The sequence below is a fragment of the Durotheca rogersii genome (assembly GCF_024521655.1).
Source record: "Durotheca rogersii strain YMJ 92031201 chromosome Unknown GGS23scaffold_10, whole genome shotgun sequence".
Classification (NCBI taxonomy): domain Eukaryota; kingdom Fungi; phylum Ascomycota; class Sordariomycetes; order Xylariales; family Xylariaceae; genus Durotheca; species Durotheca rogersii.
Genome location: NW_026251241.1, coordinates 1,150,057 through 1,162,299, shown reverse-complemented (window position 1 = coordinate 1,162,299; position 12,243 = coordinate 1,150,057). Strand labels below are relative to the sequence as shown.

Below are 12,243 nucleotides of genomic sequence, written 5' to 3'. Positions count from 1 at the left end.
CGACGCTACGATATACGAGGCAGCCTGCGGCGGAACTAATTCTATCAGAGCGATTACAGCAGAGTATCTCATCGATCCGGAGAGTGTCACCTAGGCGGCTGAGAACTGCATCGTGTAAGAGGCCAATGCAGCTAGGTTCGCGAGGAAGACCCGCCGTGATTCCTTCTTTGACAATGCCGGGGCCAACTTGGGAAACTCTCGCATAGTTCTCTTGAAAGTTACAAGCTGACTGCTAGGAGAACGTTCACAGTGAGTGCCAAGGAAAGTTGAAGTGCATTGAGTGATGGATACGCCAAGTAGACATGTCAACAATCTATAGCCGGCCTGCAGCGAAATGCAAGCCACCTACTGCCCCTTTTCAACTAGGTACAGTTCCTCCATTCAACTAGGCCACGACAATGTAGCAATGATACCATGCCATTTGTATGCCTTCATAGCAAAGGGCAATACGCCCTCATCCTTTCACGCCGTCGCTGCCGTGGAGTAACTGCGGTACGTTCACGTACCTCAGCCAGGTTTCGTCAACATCTGTCTTCGTCTCGAAACCTAACTCCGCGCCATCACCACCTTTCCCCAGCATCTTCAGTACTTCTTCGTAGGCTTGGATTCTGACTCCGTAAGGCCCGCCAATGACGACTGCAGAGTTGAAAGACCCGCCTCGAACGTGTACCCCTATGGCGGCAGCGTCGCTGTCACGTATGACAGGAGCTCCGGAGAAGCCTAGTCCTAGTGAGCGCCAGCTCTGCTCTATATCATAACAGTTAGGAGAGAGTGCACCCACCTCCGTAGAGATCGCCTTGGTACACCAGCATGTTCCACCCTGTACGCTCGAGGTCGACATTCCGCTGTATCTTCATCTCGTACATTTTGCTACCGGGCACGGTCTCTTCACCCATGTCTGCAGGATAGCCAATCACCGCGAACTCCTGCAGCGCATTGACTTCAGGCGTGCCATACGCGATGGGCGTCGCATTCTGGAACGGGCCGTTCAGCTGGAGAAAGGCGATATCCCGCGCCTCGGTCTTGTCCCTGATCCACTCCAGAGGCAGCGCAACTCGAGTGACGAGCCGTTGGTCACCAGCAGCGTCCTCTGAGCTTGCGTTGTAACCGATACATGCTCTGATGCAAGTTGCCCGTTGGCCGTCATGATACAGGCAATGAGCGGCGGTGACTACCAGGTCGTCCTTGAGTAGCCATCCCGTGGCCGTCGTCCAGGCTTCCGAAGCCCCAAAGCGGAAAAAAAGCTTTAGTATTGCTACATCATTCGATATTTAGCTTATATGATTATCTTGGAAGTTCGAGGGCGGCGGAGGCTTAGAAATGGGGGCATACGAACAATAATACTTTCCACCTGGCCCACGGTCCACCTCCTGTGCCGGCACCCGAATATCCTTTGGCTCCTGGAAGATGCCAATGTCGACAACTCCTGAAGTGTGAATGCATGGCTGAACGGAATGAGGCGCAGGTGCCGGCCGTCCCTCAGCCTCAAGGTCAAGCTCCCAAAACGCGACTTTCTCATATCCTGGCTCCATCATGAGTTCCACAGTGACTGTTGTGACGGTCCAGAAGGCGGGGTAGGATAGAGAAACGTTCGATGAATAGGTTGTCCCTTTTCATCTCCTCCCTACTCTACTTATATAGGTAAAGCTTCGAATAGCATCGCCCACTGCTGTTTCAACTTATTGGTCAGTTGGATCACATTATGGACGTACACATATAGTGATTTGCCCATTTGGATGAATATGGGGTAGCTGAAGACAACTAGTAAGACTTTCGTGCATGAACATGTAATATTTCCTTCGTCGTATTCCACGCCGGCACATCCGGTACATAATCTGCAACGATCCGTCCGGCTTCCGATTGGTGAGAAATAAGGCCTTCGACCCAGCTTACTATGGATTTTCGGGTTTATTAGATATAGAAGGTTGCTTAACTAATAACAGGTGCCTTGCGTATTGCTTCCAAACCTGCCTACCCCGATAATCTATTTCTACCCCAGAAAAGAATGCCGGCTTTCGACCAAGAGTTGGTACTACACACGCTGCTGATGGCATGCAATCTATTCCACCAACATCAATGGTCGTCCATCATCATAATTAGCGACGGCGACATTGGCTCTTCTCGCTGTTAAGTATACCAGATCTGTGCAACAATTACCCACCTTAGAAGTTGTCTTGAAAGTATTAATACGTTTAGCCCTATGTAGACATATTAACCCTAGCCCTTGGTGAATCTGAATTGGTCATATACTTATACACTTACATATTTGCGATGTCAAATAGGTTGAAGGACGTCACATTATGCAGCCTACTTTTACAGTTTCTGTATCATTGCCCCCGATCTCTATTAGGTTGAGAGCTTTGAGTAACTATTCGAAGTATACGTCCCGGTAGCGAAGTCTTGCATCACCATATTAGCTTGGGGAGTTTCTCAGGCCCTAGGCAAACCTAAGTATTCGACTTCATAATCCAAAAAGATCTACCGAAACAGGTTCCCCGTCAAACACAGAAGTAATGCCGATGTCATATTGCGTAAATAAAAGAGTCGAAAGGGAGACAGAATGTTGCTGTGGGGCTGAGCACGACAAGCTCTTGTTCTAAGACCCAGACCAGCCAGTTCTCATCTCCAGGCCGGATCTAGGTAGGTAATAACATCGGTAATTGTCGGCAAGTCAAGGCGCGCTGATCTGGGGTGTCAAGGATTTTAGGCTGGTGGTCATATTTTGGACTCTTACCATTATTCCGTACTACGACTTCACGTGGATCTATAATGACGTAGTTAAAGCTCGCTCCTCACAAGAAGCAGCCTCAAAGGTTTCGCAATGTTTTTCACCAACGATGCTGACGGCGACGATATCCTTCACCTAGAATGAGGATGCTCACACGGAAATTGCTGGGGCTGAGTCGTTTTCAAGCTCGGCTAATGCTCTCTGCCGCCCTTTCAGTCGGCGTCAGGTATTTTTTTCAACGACGAGGCGCTCTTGACACGGACGAGACTGGATCGATTCACTTAACTACTTCACACGATCTTTGGTATGTCTCGACCTCTGGGGAGGTTTGCGCCCGCGTCCAGATTAGATTACACAGAAATACCACGACGAAGTCGCGCAAGACCCCACAGCCAGCGGGATGAGTAGAGAACTCCCCCGGCACCACGGTGATCAGCTGTTCATACCGCCTCACTGAGGTGGAACGTGCTGTAGATTCCAGCGTCGCACAACCTCGACCCGAGTCACCCTAAGGGCAATGCCTGCGCGGGGATGTGATCCCCTTTCCTGTGGGAGGATATTGTAGTGATATCACGCCGCTCCACCCATCCTCCCCCCCTCTCTCCCATCGAGGGCCTCTTAGCGTATATAGTCTGTGGTCTTTTAGAGCTTCTGTGGGGTAGTGTCGGGGATGCGAAGCCAAAGAGAAAAGAATGTCTACAAATGCCTGCATCGACGTCGGCGTGGTCTGCGTAATGGACTTGGTGGTCTCTTGAGGCGCTGGTACATTCCGGCACATTTGGCAGAGCAGGAATGGAATGGTGTTATGTTCCCGCTGTCTTATTCCGACGGATTTGGCTGCCAGACGTTGACTTAACCGATAGATCGACAGGCGGCGCTACGGCGGGGGCGGCAAAGCAGAGACAAAGTCCTACGCAAAGGCGATAAATCCCGGATGCTGTGCCGCACACGGGGTCAGGTCCGGGCCACCCGCGGGAGCGCAGGACGCCAACAGCGCATCTCGAATAGGCAAGGGGGCTCAGAGTCACGGCGGTCCTCTTAACTTGGGGCTGCCTAGAGATGGTCCCTATCTCTACGCTTTGCCGTTCAGGTCTCCTGGACCATTTGGCCAGCGACGACGCCTGGTAGCGTCAACCGCGCCAGGGTCGACTGGCTGTCAGTTGTGAGGACGATCAAAATGGCAATATTCCTAATATTAGGACACTGCATACCTGGCTTGCATTCATCGAGCAGTCGGGTATTCCTGCCAAAGGATATTGAGAAACTCGTCACAAGCAGCTTGCTGTGGCTTGTATCGCGGTGGCAATTGGCACCCGCAGATGATATACATCTATCCGACTGGTCTACGAAGCTGGGACCGGCTAGAACACGACACGAATCTCAGATCTCTCTCTCTCTCTCGAAGTCTCGAACACAGCATATCAGCATAGAAGTAGCACGGGGCACCTTGGGGCTATATCTTGCGAGACGGGTCCTAGAGCGGGTGCCTTGGGTGTCGACGATTGGCGGCGGCTACGAGCCTGATATTGCGTGTTTCACATTCCCTCGCGCCTCGTATGAGGGAGAAGGATGCTGCCTCTCACGTCATACATGCCGACCGCCAGTCGCTTAAGTAGCTTACTACGTGGAGTCGTGCATACCGCTCTCGGAGCTGGAGAAACCCGGTCGGAGGCGTTCGTAAAAGATCGCCTTTCGGATCTGCGCAACCTGACGGGGCCGAGATGGAGAGAGAAAGAGAGAGAAAGAGAGGGGAATAAGAGGGGTGAAGCTGTGGCTGGCTGAGCTGCCTGATCCGGGCTTAATGGGATAAGATATTAAGCAGGGATACGCAGCCAAAGCCACAAAGTACGTGCATAGGTGTGTACTACGTGGGCGACAGGGGAGCCCAGGGTAAATCGAGGAGAACCCTGGAAAGATATTTTATAGGGTATTATAGTCCGTCCTTGGTATGGCAACTGGGGGTAGGCATCGAGAGATACCGTCGACGTTTGCGAGAGACTCGCGGCTTGGCGAATACAGGGGGGGGGGGGATCTCCCTTCTTAGTAGTAGCAGCAGCAGCAGCAGCAGTGATAACGTTCTTGGGTATGTGGTTTGAGAGAGAGACTGGGGAGGGAAGGCAAGAAAGGGAAGAGAGGTGTTCACTTGCATCGTACTATGCGACGATCCGTCTGGCGATTGTTCCGTTTCGACCGCCGGTGCCAGGGTTTGTAGGGCTATTCCTATGGGGTGTCTCAACAAGTTAGCGACACCAGCACCGACCGCACTACTCCTTATGTAGACAGATGTACATATATGTAAGTAGTTAGCCATGTAGGCACGGGTGCACGGCCGTATGTATATACGTCTCTGTGTGTGTGTGAACGCGTGCGTCGCTCCGGGACCGTCGAACGACATCAGGTGAAGCATTCCATATGACTCTAGAAAGTGCCCGCCCCTATCTTCGTGAGGCGAGATCGACAGCGTAGAGGTCCTGGTATATCCTGGGGGCTGCAGGCCGAGGACGATGGGTCCGCGAAATGACGGGGCACGGCCCCGTTGCCGCCGGGAATTATTCACTGCCATAAGGTTGTTCTGACAGGGCCAGTTCTGCAGTGGCTTAAGCACCGGCAAGCTGTCCGGCTGGGACGGCGCAACGTCGGACGGGCTACTGGGTAGTTTAATTAAACGAAGGACCTCGGGCCAGACAACGTGATCGGGCATAGCCTACTGGTTTTGGCCGGCTGGCGACGCGTCTCTTGTTCGTCGGCGAGAATTGGCTGACTCGAGGACAGATGATGATAGAATCCATACACGAGACGGGGAGAGGAGAGGCAAAGGGAAAGGAACGAAGACGCAACAAGAAGAGCTTGCCTCCACACAGAAGTTGAAGCCGTCTCGCGACAACGTCAATAGACTTGAGTCGGTATGCGGTAACGGAATGCCGGCAGAGCGCGTAAAGCAAGGGAGTTCGGGGTCGGAGAGAGATCGTCGGAATCTGAGAATAGACTGCAGTCACAAGGACGATGATGTCACGACCACGAATAGTAGGTATGCATGTCTATCTTGATCTGATTTCTCATCCTTAGACATGTACCCAGGGGGTGCTCTCCGGATTGGATCTGCAGCGCAGCGTACATGTATGAGTAGGTTGCGTGAGGAGAGGCATGTATATGAATATGTGTGTGTGGTATCTATGTAGGTAGGTAGGCAGGCAGGCAGGCAGGCAGGCAGGCAGGCAGCATATGAGTAGGAGTCGAGATGAAGACACCCATCTGCTGCATCTCGAAATGCCTGGTCGCTGTCGGCTGATACCATAGCAAATCGCACCCAAACACGTCAAAAAAAGGAATAAATGCAAAAATGCTCATCTGCTGAGTTGAAGGCCGAGCCTGTGTGTGGATTTTGGTGAAATGTTAGGTAATGCGCAGCTGGGCACTTATACGGTGGTGAAGATAGGCGAGAATAGGTACACAATACCTCCCTGGATCCTCTTCGCTACCGAGCTCGTACCCGTCGATGCAAATCGTATGAGACGATACTTCCGGGCGCGTCCCCGGTGACATCCCGCGCCGGCTCTTTATATCCCTGTCTGGTACCTTGGGCACCTAACCTGGGTGGGTATCTACATATAGTACCGTGCCCGAAGCTGGAGAAACATTAGTTTACTCATAGTCGGTGGAATTCTATCAGATCAATAGGTTGCCCCTTTTGTTTCGTATCGAGTGCCCGCACGGGCGGACTCGGCACCGTGTCTCTGAATATAAGGTATGGCTGGGGCCTGGAATAGACCTAAGGTAATAGACCTAAGGTGATAGACCAAGCTGCGGCGTGGGAAGTCGGAGACCGACCACCTTAGGTACTCTCCCTACTGCGTGCCTATCTAACGGGATGGTCCTGGATACGCGAACCTACATACCTATTGTATGCGTTATGCCGTGAATACACGCATGCATTGGATTTGATCGAGCGGACAGCGTTTCGTTGCATAGCAGTGGGATACATCGTGGATTGCCGTTCTAGGACAGATACAGGGCAATTCCAAGGCATCAGGTAATGTAGGTACCTGGAGGTTGGTGCCTCCATGCCCGAGGGCACGGACATACAATAGGTACCTACCGAGGTACCTAGAGGTAAATGTATGATACAGTGATACAGCAGGTACCTAAAGTATGTGCATGCATATTGGGGGGGTACTTACAATACAGGTACGTAATGTAGGTATGCATTATGTACCTATTTACGTGGTGTAGGTACAGGAGGAGTCCTAACCCATTCCATTTATAGTATCCGGCCCCGGTCGAGGGGGAAGCTCCTACAGGTACCTATGTGGTCGATACCTGGCGCTATGGTTGTGCTTCCGCACGGCCACAAGTACTCGGTACCTAGCGCCCGCTTCCCCGGCGGAGAGGCTGCCTGAGGGACGTCGCCCGCCAGGGATGGCGCGAAGTCTCGCAGGCGGGCGCTGATTGGCCGGACGCGGTGCGCTGTGCATAACAAAGAGCGGAACACGGCAGCGACGCGACGACGCGTTCTAGTCCAATCAGGCCGCGGCCTGGTTCATCGCGACCCGTCCGCTCCTCACAACCTCGCTCCTCGCTCCTCTCGCCCAACTCCCACCCATTTTTCGCGCCACCATACCCTCCCTCTTCGTCCAGAGTGCCCGCGACCGTGCGGACCAATCATCTGCCACCCAGCCCAATAATCCCAAACGCTCGTACCATCCGGACACGCCAGCACCCCCGAGCCTAAGGAGTTGGAAGTATAGTGCTCTGCCATCCGGTGTGTGACAGGGTCTCGGGTCTTGAGGATCTGACCAGTCTACCGCCACGCCGTTTGCACAGCGCCACGCTCGCTCGCCCGTGCCCAGCTCGCGCTGCCAGCTGCCCTCGTCGCCGTGCTTATCACCGACCCCATCGTCCGTCGTCGCTGGCCCGGGTTCCTCACGCCCAGTCGGTGTCGACCGTAAGACCGCCAGTCCCAGGCGGCCTGCCCAACCGTAAACCACATGCCGACGTCTATCTCGCAGCAATCCCACCCGCGACGCCAGGGTCTGGTTCGACATTCCCTGCTAGACCAACAGTCTTCCTCTCTCTTCCTCGGACAACCTTGTTAGGCCCTTCCATGGTCGTGTCAGCCCACGGCGCTTCCGTCCAATCCTCTGCCGCACTCCCTGGACACCCGTACACCCAAGGCGGGTCGACCTAAGTGGATCTACTGCTGAGTTGGCGTTCCGTCTTGGACCAATCTTGGTACGTCCTCTGCTCGTCCGCTGTCCCATTCGGCCTCTTCTGCCACGCTCTCAATCTAATCCTGTGTGCCGTCCTGCAGCCTCTAGTCTCGACTCACTCACGCACACCCCCCCCTTTGGCCTCCGTTGGCCTCCATTGGCCTGACCAAAGCTTTTTTCTCTCTCTTTCCCTTCTGCTCTCACATACCCGGCCACATCTGTGACGATTGCATGGCCTATCTGCTTGCGGTACCTACGTCCAACAGGATAGCCAGTCAAGGTTGAAGACAGGCGTGTTCGCTATCGATCCCCCCCCACGATTCTGTGAATGTGCCCTCTGTTCTCCTCCCTCCCCCCCTCTTTCTCTCTCTCCTCTCCTCTCTCTTCTAGATCTCCTTCCAACCTATCTCCGTCCCGCCAATTCGGCTCCCTCCACGATCCTCCCGATGATATTCTTCAACTCGCTATTGCGTATATCGTTATTTGAGGTCTAGACATCGATTCGCTTTTGAGACTTTTTTGATCTAGGCTCATCAACTGCCTGATACCCGTCGCGCCACAGGTCACCCTTGCTTGTCGGATCCACAGCTAATTAAAATCCGCTGCCCCGACCAAGGTGAGTTCATAGTCCCATCCTCGCCGTGTCTCCCATTCGCTATGCTCCCCGGGAAGTGGGAGAGAAGTAGATCCTCTTCCCAAACGAACCTACATTATCAGTCACCGCCTCCGTTGCGCCTCTCCGCTGACATCGAAAGGGTAGACAGAGCGCCTGGCCCAGCGACCACGAACGAGGAAGCAAACGAACGCATTCAACCCCATCGGCCGACATGGCCAAGCCCACGCACTTCGCGGCCAACGCTGAGCCGCTACAGATATTCCAGGATGACTACTTTGACCAGCAGGCGCCATCCATCAGTCGAGCCCCGATGCCCTCCGTCGGCAAGCAATCGTCCCCCCGCCGGGCCCTGCAGAGCGCGAATGGAAATGTGGTCTTCAACCCACCGAATGGAGGCGAAAAGCAGCACTCACCGTTCAAGGCGACTGGGCGTGCCTCCGCCTCTCCCATGACTCCTCTCGGGTCCTCCCACGGCAATAAACTCAATGCCGTATCCATACTGCCCCCAACCTCTCATGGGCAGACGACAGATTCGATGCAGAAGAAGCAACCGTTGATGTCGCGATTCAAGACGGTCGCTCAGAAGCCAACGGTGGACGGGAACGCGAATTTCGGCAAGGAAAATATCCATCCGACGTTGTATCCAGCGCCGCCGACCTACAATCTGAATCTCGACAACATTCACTACCAGAGCGCACCGCCTCGGAAGCGCGCACTGCTCGAGGCTACTATGAGCCAGGACTCGAAGCCGGGAACGAAGGCGCCGAAGCTCGAGGAGTCGCTGCTGCCGCCCCCGGATTCGTTCCCCCCCATTGTCGACGATGGGACGAAGCCTGGTCACAGCTACGCCCAACTCATCGGCATGGCCATCCTGCGCGCCCCTCAGAGGCGACTCACTCTCTCCCAGATCTACAAGTGGATTTCGGACAACTATTCCTTCTACCGCGCGAACGATGCCGGCTGGCAGAACAGCATCCGGCACAACCTCTCTCTGAACAAGGCATTTATCAAACAGGAGCGGCCGAAGGACGATCCCGGAAAGGGTAATTATTGGGCCATAGAGCCCGGCATGGAGCAGCAATTCATGAAGGAGAAGCCGAGCCGGAAGTCGACGGCTACGATAGAGAACACGCCTTTCATGTCCAGTCGTATCGAGCCTGCGCATCCCGAGCCAGTCTCTTTCCCGGATGGGCTCCCATCGCTCCCCCCTGTGCTACCAGCGCAACCGCATCCCTACAACCATGAGTTGATGCCGCCACTCGTCGCAGCCCAGCCCGCTCCTGAGGTGTCGTCTGACGCTACCATTCCTCTCTCTGACAACACCGCCCCGGAGGAGCAAGCCGACAGGACCCACGAGCAAGACCTACCTGTGGAGAGTGGCACGTATTCGCCCCACCCTGCCATGCACTCGTCTCCTCCGATTCCTCGCCACTTGGGAGCGTGCAGCAACACACCTCCTCCTATTAAGAGAGATCCTCCCTCGTCCATTGTCCGTCAGCGCAACCACAAGCGCAAGCATGCCTCTATAGATGCGTCTATAGACGACAGCGGGTACATTTCATCTCTCGAGTCCTCAGTGATGCGTCCTAACAAGGGTAGTCGCCTGCTCAGCTCGGGCACAGACCGCCCTCGGATCAAGCGAGGACGGGCCGAAGAGGAGATTGCTCGCCTCCGTGCCTCATCTTACGACAGCCCTACCAAAAGCCGCTCACATGACTACGCCCCCCCGTCCTCCTCGCCGTTGCGACAGGCCACCGACGCCAGCCACAGGCTGCCACCCTTGACGCCAGCTGTCAAGATGAAGCCGCCCCCTAAGCCTCCGGCCTCGGTCTCGCCTAACACTAACCTCCGTATTCACCGAGACAACGTACGGCACATGCTCAACTCGCCTCTCCGTCGTGTGAGCAACATGGAAGACATGATCCCGTGGAGCCCGGCATTCGCTATGGACGACCAACTGTTCAACTTCAACGATTACATCACCGACCCGTCCGATTTTGACATCTACCAAGACCCCAGCTTAGATTCCTTCTTCTCGGCTGCGGACAACGGCTCGCCCCTGAAGCGCTCGGCTAAGAGGATGCGCTTGGATAGGTCTGTTTCGGCTAGTGCCCTGTGTGAAATCACCAACTCGGTTCCTAAGCGGTCCATCACGTCGGCCCCTCTGCTGAAGGCCCCCGCCTCGTCGCTGTCCCTGCCGTACGATACGCCAAGCAAGGTCTTCGAGGACATGTCCCCTCCCAGCAAACTCGTCTTGGAATCGCCCATGAAGAACACGCCCTCCAAGGGCGACTGGACGGGCCTCGAGGAGTTCTGCACGGCGCAGTTCTTCGACGACGACGGGGACGACGGCGCGGGCCTAGACATCCTCCAGGGCTTCGAGAGGATTGGTGGTAGCCAGCAGGGCGGCATCGGCGGCGGTGCATCTGCGTCTTCCAAATCCTCGAAGCCGGCGCTGGGCCGTAGCTATACGACTGCCTTCTAAGATGTCCTGCTCGGCTCACGGCGTACCGTGGACTTCCCGTCCCACGATGATGATGATTACGACTAATGACCGCATTGCACCGCTTGCCCCTTTACCGACGCCCTCGACACGGCGATTGTCGAGGACCGTCCTCTCCATACGACGACTATAGACCTACCAACCTACCTTCTCGCCTCACGGCCTTCTTGTCTAGTGTTTGGAATCGTAATGACGCCACGTGCCTCGGGTTACACAACACCACCACCACCCGGAGCTATGCCTCCTAAATGAGATCTGGAATGTCTTTCCTTCTCTTCTCTCATTTTTACCGACTCGTATTTGGACGTACCGTGCGGCGACAGGCTACCCCGTCGTACCTAGATTAACCGCACGCGCGTTTTTGCTCTTGTTTTATTTTTTCCCTTTTCCGTTACAAACTCTCTAATCCCGAGGCATACGGCACAGGAAGGGGGGGAGGCATACGAGAAGGCGTTGGTCGGACGAGAAAGGGGGGAAGGGGGGGGGGAAAGGCTGTGCGTTCTTTGAAAGGGAAAGGCGACGAGAGCAATCACCCGGAAATGTACGAGGTTTCGAACCTCCGGAAGGCAAATGGAGGTGAGGGAAAGGAGGGGGAGACGAAGGTAGTCCCCCTGGGGAAGGGGAAAGGAAGGGAAGGCTTCTACGGAGTTTTTTTGTGAGGAACCCAACAATCCTTTCTTGAGCCGGATGGATAAACCCGCTCTCGCGGCGATATTTTTTGTAGGAGTTATTTTTTTGTTACCCTCCCTCCCGCTCGCGTCCGTATCGTACGGGTGCGAGGCGCTGAGGGATGGAGAAGTCCGTCTCGCGCGCAAGCGTTGAGTAACGCTCTCGCGCTCGCGAGTACGCGCGGACACCCGCAGACGAGGCAGACGGTCGTCAGGGAGTCGGAACGGCTCGCGCTCTAGTTTATTTTTCCTTTTCGCCGTTCGTACCCGCTCATACGTACCCGCTACACAAATATGAACGCACTCTGCCCAACTCCATCTGCCGCTCGTGTGATGCGTCCCCGCGTGAGAGGTTAAGTAGTAGTGTGACGTCCTCGGGGCGTGTTCCTGACGGGATGGGTCGTAGCCGGGATGAGACACGGCGAAGTAGGAGGGTTAAGTTCGCCCGAGGCCGGACACGTGGGTCTCTCGGGGCGTTGAGAGAACGCGGGGTCTGCCCTCGCCGCGTAGCACCAGCGAGC

General features: G+C 55.0%; 4 protein-coding genes across 4 annotated transcripts; 2 read left to right on the top strand and 2 right to left on the bottom strand.

The window, feature by feature from the left end:
• Window positions 1-255: 255 nt before the first annotated feature.
• Window positions 256-1,813, bottom strand: GGS23DRAFT_569022 (ATP synthase F1). The gene is made up of 3 exons (XM_051516431.1): window positions 1,337-1,813; window positions 782-1,255; window positions 256-720 (listed from the first exon to the last, which is right to left on the bottom strand). Exons 1-3 carry the CDS (start codon window positions 1,533-1,535, stop codon window positions 455-457), a joined length of 939 nt encoding a protein of 312 aa, XP_051371977.1. The 5' UTR covers window positions 1,536-1,813; the 3' UTR covers window positions 256-454.
• Window positions 1,814-3,705: 1,892 nt separating this feature from the next.
• On the top strand, window positions 3,706-4,499 carry GGS23DRAFT_61773 (uncharacterized protein). Its single transcript, XM_051520894.1, has one exon. It carries the CDS (start codon window positions 3,906-3,908, stop codon window positions 4,338-4,340), a length of 435 nt encoding a protein of 144 aa, XP_051371976.1. The 5' UTR covers window positions 3,706-3,905; the 3' UTR covers window positions 4,341-4,499.
• Window positions 4,418-5,451, bottom strand: GGS23DRAFT_569014 (uncharacterized protein). The gene has a single exon (XM_051516430.1). It carries the CDS (start codon window positions 5,427-5,429, stop codon window positions 4,659-4,661), a length of 771 nt encoding a protein of 256 aa, XP_051371975.1. The 5' UTR covers window positions 5,430-5,451; the 3' UTR covers window positions 4,418-4,658.
• A 3,069-nt stretch (window positions 5,452-8,520) lies between these two features.
• On the top strand, window positions 8,521-11,535 carry GGS23DRAFT_61728 (forkhead box protein L2). The gene is made up of 2 exons (XM_051520852.1): window positions 8,521-8,551; window positions 8,696-11,535. The coding sequence occupies exon 2, from the start codon at window positions 8,763-8,765 to the stop codon at window positions 11,034-11,036; it is 2,274 nt and encodes a 757-aa protein (XP_051371974.1). The 5' UTR covers window positions 8,521-8,551; window positions 8,696-8,762; the 3' UTR covers window positions 11,037-11,535.
• Window positions 11,536-12,243: the final 708 nt, after the last annotated feature.

Coding starts and splice junctions, on each gene's coding strand:
- GGS23DRAFT_569022 (XM_051516431.1), bottom strand. CDS start 1,535: ATGATGGAGCCAGGATATGAGAAAGTCGCGTTTTGGGAGCTTGACCTT. Junction 1,256..1,336: donor GCCAGGTGGAAAGTATTATT/GTTCGTATGCCC, acceptor CGAATGATGTAG/CAATACTAAAGCTTTTTTTC. Junction 721..781: donor CCAAGGCGATCTCTACGGAG/GTGGGTGCACTC, acceptor CACTAGGACTAG/GCTTCTCCGGAGCTCCTGTC.
- GGS23DRAFT_61773 (XM_051520894.1), top strand. CDS start 3,906: ATGGCAATATTCCTAATATTAGGACACTGCATACCTGGCTTGCATTCA.
- GGS23DRAFT_569014 (XM_051516430.1), bottom strand. CDS start 5,429: ATGCCCGATCACGTTGTCTGGCCCGAGGTCCTTCGTTTAATTAAACTA.
- GGS23DRAFT_61728 (XM_051520852.1), top strand. CDS start 8,763: ATGGCCAAGCCCACGCACTTCGCGGCCAACGCTGAGCCGCTACAGATA.